The sequence below is a fragment of the Chlorocebus sabaeus genome, chromosome 15, assembly GCF_047675955.1.
Source record: "Chlorocebus sabaeus isolate Y175 chromosome 15, mChlSab1.0.hap1, whole genome shotgun sequence".
NCBI classification, from domain to species: domain Eukaryota; kingdom Metazoa; phylum Chordata; class Mammalia; order Primates; family Cercopithecidae; genus Chlorocebus; species Chlorocebus sabaeus.
Window position 1 is genome coordinate 17,553,545 of NC_132918.1, and position 17,576 is coordinate 17,571,120.

At 38.5% G+C, this 17,576-nt stretch overlaps 1 protein-coding gene and 1 pseudogene across 4 annotated transcripts in view; one reads left to right on the forward strand and one right to left on the reverse strand.

The window, feature by feature from the left end:
- Nucleotides 1–17,576, reverse strand: part of FNDC3B (fibronectin type III domain containing 3B) — a 360,789-nt gene that overhangs the window by 160,645 nt on the left and 182,568 nt on the right. For all 4 annotated transcript variants that reach the window (XM_007972094.3, XM_007972095.3, XM_073023462.1 and 1 more), the window contains exon 4: nt 13,398–13,474. In XM_007972094.3, the coding sequence (XP_007970285.2) occupies nt 13,398–13,474 (77 nt within the window). The remainder of the gene's footprint in view (nt 1–13,397; nt 13,475–17,576) is intronic.
- Nucleotides 14,466–15,494, forward strand: LOC119620727 (ubiquitin-ribosomal protein eS31 fusion protein-like; annotated as a pseudogene).

Genomic DNA, 17,576 nt, shown 5'->3' on the forward strand with positions numbered 1-17,576 from the left:
GAACAGTACCTGATACATAATATAACAAAATCTTACTCATCAATTACTACTATTAATATTACCACTTCACTAAATCCTCCCAACAATCCCGTGAGGCACATACAGTTACAGTTATCCCCATTTTAGAAATAAGAAGAATGATGCTTAGGGAAGTGAAAGTAATACACCGAAGAACACCGAACTGGGTAAAGGAGGATCAATTTTGTGTACAAGAACTAAAATGGGGCTGGGTGCGGTGGCTCATGCCTGTAATCCCAGCACTTTGGGAGGCCGAGGCGGGCAGATCACAAGGTCAGGAGATCAAGAATATCCTGGCTAACACCGTGAAATCCCGTCTCTACTAAAAATACAAAAAGAAGAAGAAAAAAAAAAATAGCCAGGTGCGGTGGTGTGCTCCTGTAGTCCCAGCTACTCGGGAGGCTGAGGCAGGAGAATGGCGTGAACCCGGGAGGTGGAGCTTGCAGTGAGCTGAGATTGAGTCTCTGCACTCCAGCCTGGGTGACAGAGAGAGACTCTGTCCCTCACAAAAAAAAAAAAAAAAAAAAAAAAAGAACTACAACTGGATCTCCTAAAAACATTTTTTTTGAGGGTTTTTTTTTTTTTTTTTTTTTTTGTCTTAGCTAACAGAAAAGGTAGTTCCTCTTACAGAATCGAAATGCTTCAAAGGAATTTTAATAAACTCCTCACTTCCTGAAGCTCTTTCCTTCTACTCTTGCTGGGCTACAAGCCACAAGAATCAAAAGAGAAGCTTGAAAGGCAGGAGGCAAAAGAAAAAAATTAAAAAGGCTGCCCCAGATGGCCCAGGATGAGCCAGGAAATGGACAGACTCTGCACGTGGCACATATGAACCCACAAATGTACGTAGTGTGATGTGCTGGCAGCCAGTTTGCCAGGGTGGCAAAAAACACGGGGTGAGTTGCCTGGACACAGAAAACTGGGACCAAATGAGTTTGCAAAAGTCAGGCTCAGGCTGAATTTCTCATTGCTGCCAACATGCCTGAAGTGGGTTCCCAGGTCATTCCAGGAAGAGAAGATGTCTCAGATAAAAGTGGGCATGCGAACAATGAACAAAGAGAAGAAAAAGGTTTGATGATATAAATAAGCTGCATGGACTCAGGGGATGGGGAGGCAGAATCTAGGACTCTCCCAACCAGGCTGGTGCCCACCTCTCCCCTGTAGCTTGGACTACACACTGTCTCTCCCACCCAGCTGCAAGTCCCTCAGAAGCAACTGGGCACGCAGAAGGCTTTCAGTAAATGTTGGTTAAATGAGTAAATGAATAAGAAAGCAAGCTAAAATAAATAAATAAATAAATAAATAAATAAATAAATAAATAAATAAATAAAAGAATTAAGTATACTTTTAGATTTGGTGTCTGCCAAGAATATTAGCACATCATTATGAAAACTTTTCTCTGTAACTCTGGTAAATAGCTGACATCCTATTCTAAAATCACAGAAAATCTGAATCCAGTTCATTTTATATCTATCACTCCTGATCTTATTTTAAATAAGCATGATTTTATCACAAGCATTTACACAGAAAGATCAAACATCTCCAATGTTAAGTTCTACTTTAATCCTATAGGAGACTGAGCAGTTTTATTTTACTCACCAATCAGGAGTACAAATGCATTGGTACTCACTTTCCCAATTTGCACTAACTCTTCCCTCTGCATTTTTGAATATGGTAGATAATATAAAAGAGGAAAGGCAAGCTTGTTCTTCAAGTAGGGTAGAGATTTGAAATGTAAGGTCTGTGCCTGCCCTAGCCAACCCCCCTTGTGCTGCCAACTCTCACCACCAACACCCAAGTACCATAAGAAGAAAGAAAAATTAGGATAAAGGAATGTTCCAGGAGCAACAAAAGAGTTTTATAATAGTAAGTGGTCAAACATTGTATTTTATAGATTAAGCTACTTGACTTAAAAATGGTGGGACAGGGCTGGCTGTGGTGGTTTATGACGGCAATTCCCATACTTCAGAGGCCGAGGAGGGTGATTGCTTGAACCCAATAGTTCAAGACCAGCCTGGGCAATGTGCCAAAACCTTATCTCTATAAAAAATACAAAAATTTGCTGGGCGTGCTGGCACGAGCCTGTCATCTTAGCTACCTGGGAGGATGATGTCGGGGGATCACTTGAGCAAGGGAGGTCATGCCACTGCACTCCACCTGGGTGACAGAGCAAGACCCTGTATTCAAAAAAAAAAAAAAAAATTAAAAATTAAAAAATGGTGGAAGAATTGAATATATTACCCTAATATACAGACTTCCTTTTCTGTTTTCAAATCTAAAGATTAAAAGTGTGGTTGAAAACATCAAAGTACTTTTCAAGCTCATTTCTCTTCACATCTATAAATGGCTAACAGTGATGAAATAATATTTGATGTTTGCAAACTTTCATTATCATTCTAAGTTTAGGACCAGCTCCTTTTGCCACAGAACATGATTATTGTTGTCTTCAAAAGGAAAAATAAATGACTGGTGATGTTTCTAAAAGTCCTTTAAATAAGAACAAAAAAGATTATCCTGCAGAGTACTTACAGCTTGATAATAGACATCCTCTTCTGAATCAGGAAAAATACAAGTTCCTTGAAAATTCCAATTGTCTGTCTCAAACAGTTCTTGCCAGTGATCAAGTCTAAACACCTACCTTTGTCTGTTTTATAGGTGATCAAAATGAAGGTTTTAGCTAATCAGGTAATTCATGAATGAACAAAAAGTCCCCAGAGTTTTTATGAGCACTCTCATTTATGTCTAGAAATCTTAAATTTCCCACCCCATTGGTGTTTAATTTTTTTTTTTTAAGAGACAGGGTCTCGCTGTGTTGCCCAGACTAGAGTGTGGTGGCTATTCATGGGCGTGTTCCCACTACTGATCAGCCTGGGAGTTCTGACCTGCTCCATTTCTGACCTGGGCTAATTCACCCCTCCTTAGGCAACCTGGTGGTCCCCAGCTCTCAGGAGGTCACCACATTAATGCCGAACTTATTGCGGCCACCCTGTCAGAATAGTGTAATACAGCCCAATACTCCTGGGCTCAAGCGATCCTCTGGCCTGTAAGGCACACACCGCCCAGCAGGTGCTTAATTTTTAACGCACACACCAATTGCAGGCAATAGGTATGATACAGACTTGAGGGGAGAAGGGTTAGTTCCAGTTAACAAATCAAGTGTTGCTGTTCAGGAGAATCACAGTTGAAGGTACTGAAGGTACTGGTGCTTGTCTTCAGCATTTCTGGGCATGAATCTTACCCACAGGGTTATTTCAGAGGTGATCAGTATAAGAACACTCTCAAAAATGGCAATCCTTCCACTGGCTTTGTACATGCCAACACTTTTATACACTCAGAAAAAAAGTCAAGCTTCTATTCACACTTATTTAAGTTTTAAATCTTGCACAGGGGCACAGCTAAGGCATATATAAATGAAATCAACTGTGAGTACTTTACCAGACACACCTGGCTCTTTCTAGGTGCTACTGTCCAATGACAGTAACCCTTGAGGATTGGACAGGAGAATGGAAACAAACACAGATCTCTGTGGTATCTCTGTGATCCAACTACTTCAGTGAATTATGTAACACTATAGTGGAAGGGCCAATTAAATTATTACGACTTTCCAAATTAAGAAGGAAGTTCAGCAAGGTCAAGAGACACATATTATGAACTGGAGACCCAAGGATGGGCCCTCAGTTAGCTAGCTACAGCTCTACTTTACCATAGCCCAGAGCTGTCTCCAAATAGAGAATCCCATAAGCAAAGAGGAACCCCTCCCTGGTTAGAGGGCTAAGCCTCCAGATACTGCAGAGAACCAAGAGGCCTAATCTCAAAGCAGGGGCTCAAAAAACACAGTACTGGGCACTGATGCTGAAAGCAAAACAGCATATTAACCTGATATAAGAATCAAAGTGACAATAACAACTCCTACAATTTGTATATCACTTAATAGTTTATAAAACACTTGGCACAGAACTTGACTTGCATAAAATTCAGAAGATCTAACATAAGCAGCATCACAGTCCTAAATTCTAGCTGAGGAATCCTCAGCTATGATTAAGTAAATTAACTTAAGGCGGGCTAACTGGGTGACAAGATTCATACCCAGATACTCTCACTGGAAATGCCGTTCCATTTCTTTCACACTTTATTGTATATTACTGACCTAAATACCAAAAAGAACCAAATTAAAAAATTAAAAATCAAATCTAATCCTCCCAAAAAATGTGTGGCACCTAAGAACACTGGACAAGTGAAAAAAGTTCCATCCATTGAGTTTCAGTCAATACTAAAATGGATCAAATAATTATTTCAGATTAAACAGAAATGCTATTTTAGGGGACAGACTTTGTTAGGTGACAAACAGTAAGTAGACATTTGATGGCTTTATTTGTGCCCAGTTGAGCTGCTTCTGAGATGTGAATAAAGCTATCCCCAGTGGGCATCTGCAGTGCCCGTCCATTACCCATCACAGAAGAGATGGCCAGTCACATCTTTTCATTCCGGCTTCTCAGGCACACTCAGGTCCATTTTATTCCAGTGACGCCAATACACAGAACAGGGTCTTCCAGACTTAACCCAACAGGCAATTGGCATATTCATCAACATAAAATAATTCCTTAAACAGAAGTTGTTACCATTCAAGACTTTCATACCTGTGAGACAGCCCAGAAAATCTCTGCAGGGAAGGATACAGTTATACCTTTCCAGAAATGAAGGCAAAGCCTGAAGTTAGAATATTTTTCATGGTTACTCCACTTGTAGCTGTACAGTGTAGAGCCCATGTTTGGAATACTGTGAAACCCATGGTCTTTCTACTGCTGTACTATCCCACTCAGATTATGAGATTAGACATGAGGAATCAAGAAATCAGTCTGGGCCCTTCCCAGTAACAGAGCTATGGTTCTAAGTTTCAAACATACTATTACTACTCACCAATAGGGGCAAGAGCCTTAACCAGGTACCAGACCCTTATCCCCCACAAAAGAAGAAGAACAGAATTCAGGGGACCATGATCTCAGAAATCACATCTTTATTACTCACTAACATCCAACTGCAATTTTGTATTTCCCTGATTTATAAATGTAGGCAGCAAATCATAGTAGTACTAGCAGTACCTTTGACTTTGTTACTAACAGAATGTGACATTTCCATATCACATTTCAGTGTTATAGAAATATTAATCTTTATAATCATCACAACTTCAAAATTATTATAGTTACTAGATCTGATGCTAGATGTTGCTAATGTGCTAATAAAACAGCACAAAAATTACTGTATCACCTTTTTATAAAAAAATTGACCAGTTTTGAAAAACCTGGTCTTTGTACCTATGGATTTTATATTTTACTTTAAATAAGGTTTCCCCAGACTGCCAATGGGCTCCTCGGTACAATAAAAAGTTAAGAATCCATACTGAAGATATTCAGATAACACCTATCACAGATTAAAATAACCATATTATATAATTCTAATTTTGTGAACTTAATGAGTTTCAAAGAATGTGTAGAAATGTAAAATTCATCTAACCGTGGTAAAGTTTTGCTACCCAACAGGTCAGAAAAAGGTGTTTTTCTTAAAAAAGTTATTACATATGACAAATATGACTTACTAATTCAGAAAGATAGATTATAATAATTGTGCAATTAAATAAAATGTAATATAAAGGGCAAATTTAACACTAATGACTCCGAAGTCATTTCTGGATGTAATACTGTGTCAATTCTACTATGAAAATCAACTATCATTTTTGTATAGAGGTGACAACTAGCATTCTAGTCAATCAAATGCTAAATATCAATGAGTGTGCCACACTGCTTTGGTAATGACTGCTTTGGAAACTTACTTACAGTCTCATTTGATACCCTGTTAAGGAATAATATGAACAGAGGAGAATCATCTAATTTTAGATCAGAAAAGAACCCCAGAGATACTTACTTTCCCCTCTCTGCCTCCCTCCACAAGATAAAAATGACTCCAGTCAGATAGCCAAATTTTGATACATGCCTATTATGTGCTGGGTACCTTTCAAGAAAGAAGAGACCAAGTGATGAACAGGACTGAACAGGACACACAAAGTCCCTGCCTTTGTGGACTTAAATGCTAAAAGGAAGACAGACAATGATCAAGTAAACAAGTGATACACCGAAATAAATCACTTAATATTTCTAAAACCACACAGACAGTTGGATGTAGAGCCTTGCTTGGGCCCTCATTTCCTCCCACTAATCCTGTGTTCTATTATGTCACAATGCCGGGATCACAGAAACAAAGGAAAGAAATCAAAGAGAAGGTACAGAACAGGGGAAGGCTCAGAAAGAGGAAACCTGCACAATACTTTGAGGGGAGGGGATGTCCTTGGTATATTTCTTTAATTAAGCATTGTCAACCCTGTCTGTAACTGCTCCTTGGACAAAATAAGCCACAAGATAAAAAATAAAATTGCTTCAAATCCATTGGTAATGGAAACGAAATGATACCTAAGTACTATGTCCTTTTCCACGAAACACAATACCAACCCCCATGCACACACTCTGTATGCTATGGAACAATTCCCTAACTTCCTACAGAAAAATCAATTCCTCTGAAAGACCGAAAGTGTTGAAAGAGAACCCAGTTCCCCTTATTGGCCACCAAATGGGCCTGAATCTCAGTTTCTCAGGGCACAGGGCAATCCCCCATGTGCCTTTCTGCTATCATTTTTACAACATTGAAGGTGAAACAAAGCGGCGGTTTAATCCCCAGCTGTAGTTACCAAAGGGAAGCAATTGAGGCTAATGTTTATAGCTCAGCTGGCTTGGCTGGGTGAAATGGGGTAAAAGCATTGCACGGCTTCCACCTAACAGGCCCCACTGTTTCTCCACAGGGGCTTCAGCTTTCTGGCCAACTCTCCAAACAGTCATCATTGGCAAATGACCAACCAAACCAAAATTTAAATATATTTTTCAATACATTTCTTGCCTTTCCCTGGCTAAGGGAAATGAAATATATATAATTTCAACAGGTACTGACCCATTAATTAATCCCCAAAACAGTCCAATGTGCTATTTTTGTTCTTTCTACTCTCACAACAAAAATATTTATTTTGACTACTAAGTTTTGGGATTACAACAGTTAATCTGGAAAAAGAAGAGTAGTTTCCCAAATGATAGAACGTTAACTTGGATGTTTCACTTTTTCTTTTCATATGCTTTTTAAATCTTTGGGTCAATATGAAGTTTTCCCTATAACATTTGAAAAAAATGTGTCATAAATTACTATGGAAGCATGGAAAATAAAACTCAAAGCATCTGCTTAAGAAATTTTTACATATAAATTATTCAGAAAGTTAATGGTGAGGCTAAAAAACAGAGAACCATGGCCAGTATACAATGAAAGGAAAATTTTGCTTCACATCATGTGATTTCAATATGTATTTAGGGAGGCAAGCTCTGCCAAACTTCCATTGGAATTGTTGTAACAGTCTTTTTCATTGTAATAGCTACTACTTACTGAGTGCCACACCTCACATAACACTTCTCTTAATTCTTCTCTCTACCCCATCAAGTAGGTGTTTGCATATGTGGTGAAAGAATTTATCAAAGTTACATAGAAAGTAGCCAAGGTGGAATTTGAAGGAAGGCCTCTCCAAGTAATGTCCATGTTCTCCTTCAGTTTCAACTCTAATCACACTCAAAAATGCTTTTACATAATGGAGATGATGACTGTGATAAGATTAAATTCCCGCTTACCTAAATCCACTTTCTCGTAATTTAAAAAAAGGTCTATATTTTCTCTCAAGTTGAAAAGAACCCCCTACCTCTCATCCCACTAAAAAATAAGGCACAAAACACACCACTTCCCCCAACCTACTGTATCAGAGAAACCACCGAGCTGAAATGACAGGATTCCACTGTTTTTGCACCCTAAGTCCACAGTATCTGTAAAGTCCACCAATTCAGCCCTTCTCAACCTAAGAAAACAAAGCTTGTTATGTTGATTGCACCTCCACAGCTGTCTGTTAAACTTCAGGAGTTTATTATCTGCTTATTAATGACATTTGTATTTTGTCAGATTTGACCAATTTTATTAATTTATCTTTAAAGGACTTTCAGCTATTTATACAACAAATCTGCTATAATCGAGAACTTCTCTATTCAATCAGATTAGAGTTATTACTGTAAAATCTTGGTTTACTTGCCTCCCTCTTCAATTTTCTTACAATTAAAGACCATACTGGCAGGGTGTGGTGGCTCACACCTGTAATCGCAGCACTTTGGGAGGCTGAGGCATGTGAATCACTTGAAGTCAGGATTTCAAGACCAGCCTGGCCAACATGGTGAAACCCCATCTCCACTAGAAGTACAAAAATTAGCCAGGCATGGTGGTGCCCACCTGTAATCCCACCTCCTCAGGAGGCTGAGGCATGAGAAGCGCTTGAACCTGGGAGGCAGAGGTTGCAGTGAGCCAAGATCACGCCAGTGCACTCCCGCCTGGGTGACAGAGCGAGACTCTGTCTCAAAAAAATTTTTTTAAAAAAGCTAAATAAATAAAGACCATACCATGCACAAGTAGCTGGTGTTTTAGAAATGGAGATACATAAGTAGGCACAACACACACCCACACTCACACTGTCAGAAAGCAATAAAACCGTCAGGACAAGGTTCTGCCACAGACTGTGAGATTGCATCATAGTGGGAAAGAGGTCACTGTAATCAGAAATGCATAGGCTGCAATCCTGGTTCCAACCCGGGCCCCAGCATCCTCATTATGTAGAGATGGGACAGTGAAAACTAGACATAAAAATAAACCATTTAGCACAGTGCACAATATTCATAGTAGTTACCATCACCACTACCAATAACTTCAAAGTGGGGTCATTTTCCCAGCTGCCCCACTGTTTCTCGATTCATAACTGGGACGTGTCACTGTCTTCCCCTCACCCCTTCTTTTGTACTAGCTTTATTGAGATTTACTTTATATAACATAAAATTCATCCTGTTACAGTGTCCAATTTAGTAGGTTTTAGTGTCCCAGTTAAGTAACCACCACCACTATCCACTTCCAGAACATTTTTATCTCCCCAAAGAAACAGCAAACCCCATTACTCCTTCCCCCCAACTCCTGGCAACCACTGATTTATTTCAGTGTCTATGAATTTGCCTATTGCAGACATTTTATATAGATGGAACGATACAATATGTGGCTTTTATGTCTGGCTTCTTTCACTTAGCATACTGTTTTCAAGGTTTATCCATAGTTTAGCATGTATCAGTTCTTTATCCCTCATTATGGCTGAATTATGGTCCATTGTGTGAAATATTATATGACACTTACCTATTCATAGGTTGATAGGCATTTGGGTTGTTTCCACTTTGGGGCTATTATGAATAATGCTCCTGTGAACATTCCTGTACATGTGTTTGTGTGGTCATATATTTTCATTTCTCAGGTATATACCTAGGAGTGCAATTGTTGGGTCATATGCAACTCTCTATTCAACCATCTGAAGAACTGCCAGATTGTTTTCCAAAGCAGATGTACTATTTTACATTAACACATACAGTGTATTCCACTTTTCCTACAACCTTGCCAATACTTGTTATTGTCTTTTCGACTGTAGAAATTCTAGCATGTTAAGGTATTGCAGTGTGGTTGTGATCTGCATTTCTCTGATGGCTAATGATATTGAGCATCTTTTCATGTTCTAATTGGCCATTTGTATATCTTCTTTGGAGAAATGTCTGTTTGGGTCCTTGGCCCACTTTTAAATTATTTTTTTTTTAATTCTTGAGTTATAAGGTTTTTATATATTCTAGATTCAAGTTATTTCTGAAACATATTATTTGTACATATTTTCTCCCATTTTGTGAATTTTCTTTCCATTTTTGTTGTTGTTGTTGTTGTTGTTGTTGTTTTTAGACGGAGTCTCGCTCTGTCACCCAGGCTGGAATGCAGTGGGGCAATCTCGGTTCACTGCAACCTTCACCTCCGGGTTCAAGTGATTACCCTGCCTCAGCCTCCTGAGTAGCTGGGACGACAGGCATGTGCCACCACACCTGGTTTTTTTCGTTTGATTGTTTTTTTGGTATTTTTAGTAGAGAAAAGGTTTCACCATGTTGGTTAGGCTGGTCTCGAACTCCAGACCTCAAATGATCCACCTGCCTTGGTCTCCCAAAGTGCTGAGATTACAGGTGTGAGCCACAGTCCCAGGCCTCTTTCTACTTTTTAACAGTGTCCTTTGAGGCACAAAAATTTTTAATTTGTATAAAGTCAAATATATCTATTTTTTTCTCTTGTTGCTCATGCTTTTGGTGTCACATATACAAATCTATTACGTAATCCAAGATTATAAAATTTTGTATCTCAAGTTTTATAGTTTTAGTTTCTAGATTTCTGTTTATAATCCATTTTGAGTTAATTTTTGCATATGGTGTGAGGTAGCTGTTCAACTTCACTCTTTTTGCATGTGGATATCCAGTTTTTCTAGCACCATTTATTGAAAAGATTATTCTTTTCTCCAGTGAACTGTCTTGGCGTTCCTCTCTCTTTTAAAAACACATTCAGAACATTTCATTCTTTGCAGGTATAGATCAGTCTCATATTATTTTCCATCTATTAAGCATTATATTACTCTCTTTAAACATGCAAATCATTGAAGAATATATGCGAATCTCTCCTGTACTTACTTATGCTTAGACAATCATTTACATTTAAAAACATTTAGCCAAGTACCTACTTTGTGTCAGGCAGTATTCTAGATGCTGAGATACAATCCCCATGAGGCATTATGAGTTCTTGGAGATGACTATAAATACACATTGTATTCTACGACAGGGAGGAAAAGAATCACAGATGCTGAAAAAACAGAACAACTATTTCTGTGATGAAGGTTCTAAAAGGGTCACACTGAGGAGAGGCACCAAAAAGAACAACTGAATTGTCAAAGAAAGACTCTAGAGTATTCCAGAAAGGGGGAAATAATGGACATGACAGTGTTTATTTGGAAAGAGGCTCACGGTATCTGGGGAACAGAGGTTTAACATATAGACTGTGTGGTGACAGGTAAAGGTGCCTCTTGAGAGGTAAGCAGTGTTGAGTGTTATGGATATCATATACACCATGCTACAGAACTTTAACTACATTTGTATGTAATGGCAACCAACTCTAGACCTGAACAAGAAAGTCATATGTATTTTAGGAAGAGGACTGTGGGGATAACTGTACAGAACTAACTAGCAGAGGGACAGATTAGTACTGAGCACAACTCACATATGTCCAGCCTGCAGGGGGAGAGTGTGTGTGTAAGTGTGTGTGTTTCTTTCTTTCTACAACTGCATGACAACAATGTATTTTGCTCCTATCTCTTGGTGATAACCAGACAACTAAGACATTTTATACTTGGTTCCGCCTTCCTCATTTCACTGAAGTGTGTGTACTGCCAGCCTTGAAGATGATGTTGTGTACACATCCTATTGGCTTCTCAGTTCTATTTTCTTCATATTAACAATCTTTTTCAGATACTCTACTGTAACATGTCATAAAAGATATAATACTATCACTGAAGGTCATTTAACTTTGTACCCATCTTCTGGTCACAGAGCCCAACTGAAATGAAGTTAGTCATTCACATGCCTTGCAGACTGCTTCTTTCCCTTTTTCAATTCAAATTCTTCCATTTTAACTATTCTTCCAATATTGTCTAGCATATTTTGCCATAACTATCAGCTGGGAAAGAACGTCAACACGCTTCCATCATCAGTTTCATATAAGCAAGTTTACAGCTCTCCTTTTACCCTTTCTATTTGGATTTTCTACAGTTTTCCAGAATCAGAACTATATCCAAGTCAAAAATTCTTCATTTCTCCTAGTACATGCAACAAATATTTTTGCATTTAATATAACCCCAGCAATACTACTAGCAAGAGAAAGCACACTGAAGCTTCTCTCCAGTAGAATGTTCAATTTTTAACTGGTACTCCATAAATGGACCTTTAGCATAAAAGGAGGTGTTATTTTTGCTGTCACAGTGGTGAGAACTGTACTCTGTTCAATGGAATGAAACACGTCCTCAAAATAAATGAGCAGGAGACATAATGGAATTCTACATTCCTTGTTCTTTTCTGTTAACTGACTGCGGGTGTGAATGGGATCCATCATCTTGTATCCCTGCTGGAAGGGCCTGCTCTACACCCCATCCTCCCTCCAGTGATTCTTATTTACAAAGACTTGTGTAAAATAAGTCATTTTTTTGCAACAGCAGGAAAACTGGCCAGCAATCTGGCTATGTAATAAATAAATAAAGTCAAATTGGCTCACAAAAAAAAAAAGGATGGAAAAAATGAAACTATAGTAGCTGCGATATGTCTTACACATGAAGAAACGGTTAAGTTTTTATATCAGAGAAGGATAAATCTTTGATTCCTGCCTCTGCTTCAGCAACTTTCCTATGTAGCTGCCAATTTTTCATCCTAGCAAAATCATTAAAAACTGAAAATTACATATTTTTAAACCACTTTAAAAGCAGAGGCTGAGAGACAGAGAAAGAGTAAAGAAAAGAAAAATCCATCTGGAAGGATATAATCAAAAAAACGTTAGCACAGTGATTATCATCTCTGGAGAGTAAAATTGTAAATATTTTTCATTTTATGCTAAGTAGGAAGAACAAAAAGGCAGAAAGATAGAAAAATAGTTTGTTAGGTATTTGGAAAGGTAGCTATGCAGAAACAGGAGATTTGTATATTGTGCTGAGGCTAGGACAAAATCTAAAGTATATACAGATGTCCACAATGTTCCAGCCATGCAAAACATTTTATACCTCATTCAGGCACAGGAACATAACTTCATCCTTTAAGCTTTTTTACGCTTCCAATAGATCTCTGAGATTCCTATTACCATCATTTTACTTAGAAAACCAAACCTCAGAGAAATTTAAATGCAAACAGCCAAGTCCTCACATCATACTCAGTAATTCACCAAGCCCAGGTGATACCACACCGTGGAGCAATGGAACTCCATTTTTTTCCATCTATAACAGAAGGCAGGCCCTGTTTATGTGAGCTATGTCTCCTTTAATATGTTAACTAACTCAATCTATGAATTTTCTTCCAGAAAGTTGTATTACAGGTGGAAGGAAATTTCTAAAGCAGGAGACTCCATAAAGAATTCACAACCAATCAAACATAAAAACGCCACTTGCCAGAGGACAGTCTAGTAGGCCTTCTACGTTTCCTTTTCTCTGGCTCTCCAGTACGTCAAGTGGCAAAACACAAGAAATACCATGTGGTGCCACAAAATGATGGCAAATCTAGCACTATGATATCTAAATTAACTCCTGGAATATGGCTTTGAAGCCTCAACGTATACTCTGTTGGAGTAACGTAGTGTCCATAGTGAGTAGAGAAGTCCATCAAATGGATTACCTGTGAGATATAACCCGGAGGCACATGAATGGGAGGAATGGATCCATTGGGTGACATCATGGGAACCTCAGCAGGTCCTAAAAGAGATGAGTCAGATGTTAATAGCTGAAGAAACATGCATTATTCAAAATAATCAGTGTTTTCAATGTACTATCCATACTGAAGATAATTAATCACTTTGACAATCTTTCTTCAAAAGTTGGTATATATTGCCTTAAAGCTAAACCTGAAACCACAAATGAAAAGGAATTCTCCAACTATACAACTCAAAGAAAACAAACAAAAAACCCAAAACTATAAGTATCTTTATAAATATTTAATGATTCCCAAAACCTCAAGTTCCATAAACCAAGATTGCTCAGTTAATAGCAGTCTAACAGAGTGGGGCAAAAAGTTTCTTTCTTTTTATTTGGCCTTTAAAAGAATGTATAATTAATCAATATTTAAACAAATCAATTATAAAATTATTTTCTATTCTGGTTTAAAAAGCTCCTACAGACTTTGGGTTTATGATTTTCAGCTAGATTATCATTTTTAATAAATTACTGTAACATGCCATAATTTGAAATAGAAGAGATCCTTAAATTATTCCAAACCAACTGAATAAGGCAGGGGGAAAAAATAGATCTTTTTTTTGGACGGAGTCTTGCTCTTGTTGCCAAGGCTGGGGTGCAATGGTGCAATCTCGGCTCACTACAACCTCTGCCTCCCAGGTTCAAGCAATTCTCCTGCCTCAGTCTCCTGAGTAGCTGAGATTACAGATGCCTGCCACCACGCCCAGATAATTTTTTTATTTTCAGTAGAGACGGGGTTTCACCACGTTGGCCAGCCTGGTCTCAGACTCCTGACCTCGTAATTCACCCACCTCGGCTTCCCAAAGTGCTGAGATTACAGGTGTGAGCCACTGCATCAGGCCTAGATCATATTTTAAAATAAGGAACTATTAAAAATATGAATGCCAAATTTACTTGGATTTTTCAAAGTAAAGCATTAAATTAACAAGAAATTTGTTTCAAAATAGGAAATTCAGCTTTCTGATCCACCATCTGGGATGGAACCACGACCAAAATGCAGATTTTCGTAAAAGTCCTTACAGAAAAAGCACTACTCTCAAGGTTGAACCCTTGGACACAATAGAAAATCCAAGGGCCAAGATCCGGAATAAAGAAGGAATTTCTCCTGATCAGCAGAGACTGATCTTTGCTGGCAAGCAACTGAAAGATGAACATACTCTGTCTTAACTACACATTCAAAAGGAGTCCACTCTTCATCTTGTGTTGGGACTTCATAGAAGTAGTCATACCACTCCCAAGAAGAACAAACGTACTAGAAAAAGATTAAGCTGGATGTCCTGAGATACGATAAGGTAGATGACAACAGCAAAATGAGTGGCCTTCACTAGCAGTGTCCTTCAGATGAATGTGGTGCTGGAGTTTTTATGGCCAGACACAAACATTTGACAGACATTATTGTAGCAAATATTGTCTGACTTACTGCTTCAACAAACCAGAAGACAAGGCTCGGCGCTGTGGCTCACTTGAGCCCAGGAGTTTGAGACCAGCCTGGGCAACATAGCAAGATCCCATCTCTACAAAAAATTAAAAAGTTGCTAGGCATGGTGGTGCGTGTCTGTGGTCCTAGCTACTTGGAAGGCTCAGGTGGGAGGATGGCTTGGGCCCAGGAGGTCGAGGCTACCGTAAGTCATGATCAAGCCACCACACCCCAGCCTGCGCACAGAGCAAGACTCTGTCTTCCCAAAAACGTTTTTAAAAACAGAAGACAAGCAATTGTGTATGAGTTAATAAAAGACGTGAATAACAACAAAAAGCTAAATTCAATGAATGTTAATTACATGTCTAAGGCAAACAACGAATGGCAAGGTTAACAATTACCCAAGATATGGTTTTGAGTTAATATTTAATTACAAAGAAACTGGCCGCTGTTACATCAAAATCAACTTCGGACACCTTTCAAAGATCTAACGATTAAACAAATGGTTTCCCTAGAAGTGCAAGAACCTCATGGCCACTGGTTTTCTATTTGGTGGCTGGCTCGCCTATTTAGCAGTCCACCTCCCAAATGTCAATAGAAAAACTTTGTGTTTCTAGTCCAAGATGGGACTTCCTGGCTCCAAGTGCCTTGCATTGTTTATTTGCTTTATCCTAATGTATGTTGTGCTGTCGGCAATGAAAATTGCTCAGCTGGAACAAAAACCAAGAGAAATACAACACTTTATTTGGCAAAAGGCAGATCCTGCCATCCAGTGCTGCATTTAAATGTGCATACAATGGATCTTTCACTTCACAGTACAGCCAGTGTTATGACCACTTCACAGGAGAGGACTCAGTAGGGAAAAAAGGGACAGGGACACTGGTGAGCATAAGAACAAGTCTGTGAAATAGGAAAGAAAACAGGAGCAGGGAAGAACATTTGTATATTTATCTAACATTCCAAGTGCCAAGCATTCAATCCAAATTCACGGATAATACACCAAATCACTAAACTATCTGATCATCTCTGTAACTGTAAAAAATAAACACAGCAAAAGAAGAGAATGGCATAAAAATGGATCGCTGCATGACCCAATTTAATTCTTAAGTATAATTTAAACCAACACATCCACCAATCACTGAAGGCATTGGTTTCCAAAACCATTTTTCCCGTCAGCTTCAGCATTTTTGACATAACCATACAGAGAGTTGTGTATTTACTTAATATTTGTATTTTAATTGATTCATTAAAAATAAATCATAAACAACGGGATGTCTGCGCCATCCTGAGCACTGTCTGTGAAATTCAAGGGCTGATGTACACAGCTCGATGCAGCAGACGTTAAGAGCGTGGTCTGCCTGGTTTTATTCCCCAGCTCACTATTCACACTGGTGGTATGACCCTGAACAATTCACTTAGCCTTTCTGCGCCTTACTTCCTAATGGTCATAAGTGAGAATAACAGTTCTTACTTCATACGGTCAGGTTTAAAGATTAAATTCATGACACGCAAAAGCGCTTAGAGCAGTGCGTGGCACAATAATCACTCATCAAAATGTTACTAGTTATCATTATTCTTTACAACGCTTTTTATGATTTTATTGATAGTTTTGGTTGCTTTTTAAACATTTTTTTGTTACTATTACAAGTACTAAAGCTTTTTAATAGTCCATACCCATGCAACATAAAATCAACAAGTATACACTTGGTACAACATTGACTTAGGGAACAATCCTTCCTCATTAGGTAAAAATAAAATGTTTCACAGTACAGAGTGTGAACAGAGGTGCTACCACCTCAATAAAGTATTGCTTTTTAATCACCAAAATGTTTACCATGCAAATAGTCTCTTAACCCTAGGCATGACCCCTAAAACTGTTAAAGTCATTTGTGTAAAATGCTTTAAAGAATGTAGGACAAGTATGTGATTTACAGCTAGAAAAGGTTTTGTTCACAGTCTTGATTTCAAGAGTAGCCAAATGACTTTAACATGTTTGTTCCCCCTTTTGTCACTGTCATCAAAACTATTTCAAAGGACATTTAACAATATGCACTAATAGTTTCCAAAACTCTACCTTGCCTTAGAACCCCAAGTTCCTCTCCTTTCTGAAATCAACCATTACAACTATAAGCAATTTGGAGTTTAAAAGCTAGCAAAATAAAATCTCATTCACCATAGTTATTGTCTTCCTAAACATTTATTTCCCAATCTGTGAGTTTACTATCTCTGCTCAACTGTGTTTGAGAATGTCCAATATTATTGTAATCTTTCCCTAATTAAAACACTAATTTCTCTTCCTAAAGTTCCTAAAAGTCTTAAAAGTCCGCTAGCATTTGTTAATGAGTTTATTTTTCATTTACTTAAACCTTGAACCAGAAACGTTGGAGAGCCTTTATTATTCAATCAATGGTAATTAATGCAATGATTCTATGACAGTATTCATACATCAAAGAGACAAAAGGAAAGACCAGCAACATTGTATTCTTAGGACCACACAAGCTCTTGGAGAGCTCCTGAGCCCGCACCAAGGCTGCAAGATCATTCTGCCTCACCCTCTATTTCTTCCCTGCTACCAGGGATCCCCAAGAGCAGGGGTGCCCAACCACTAATAGTGGTCCGTGGCCTGTTAGGAACCAGGCTGCACAGCAGGAGATGAACAGTGGGCAAGCCAGCATTACTGCCTGAGCT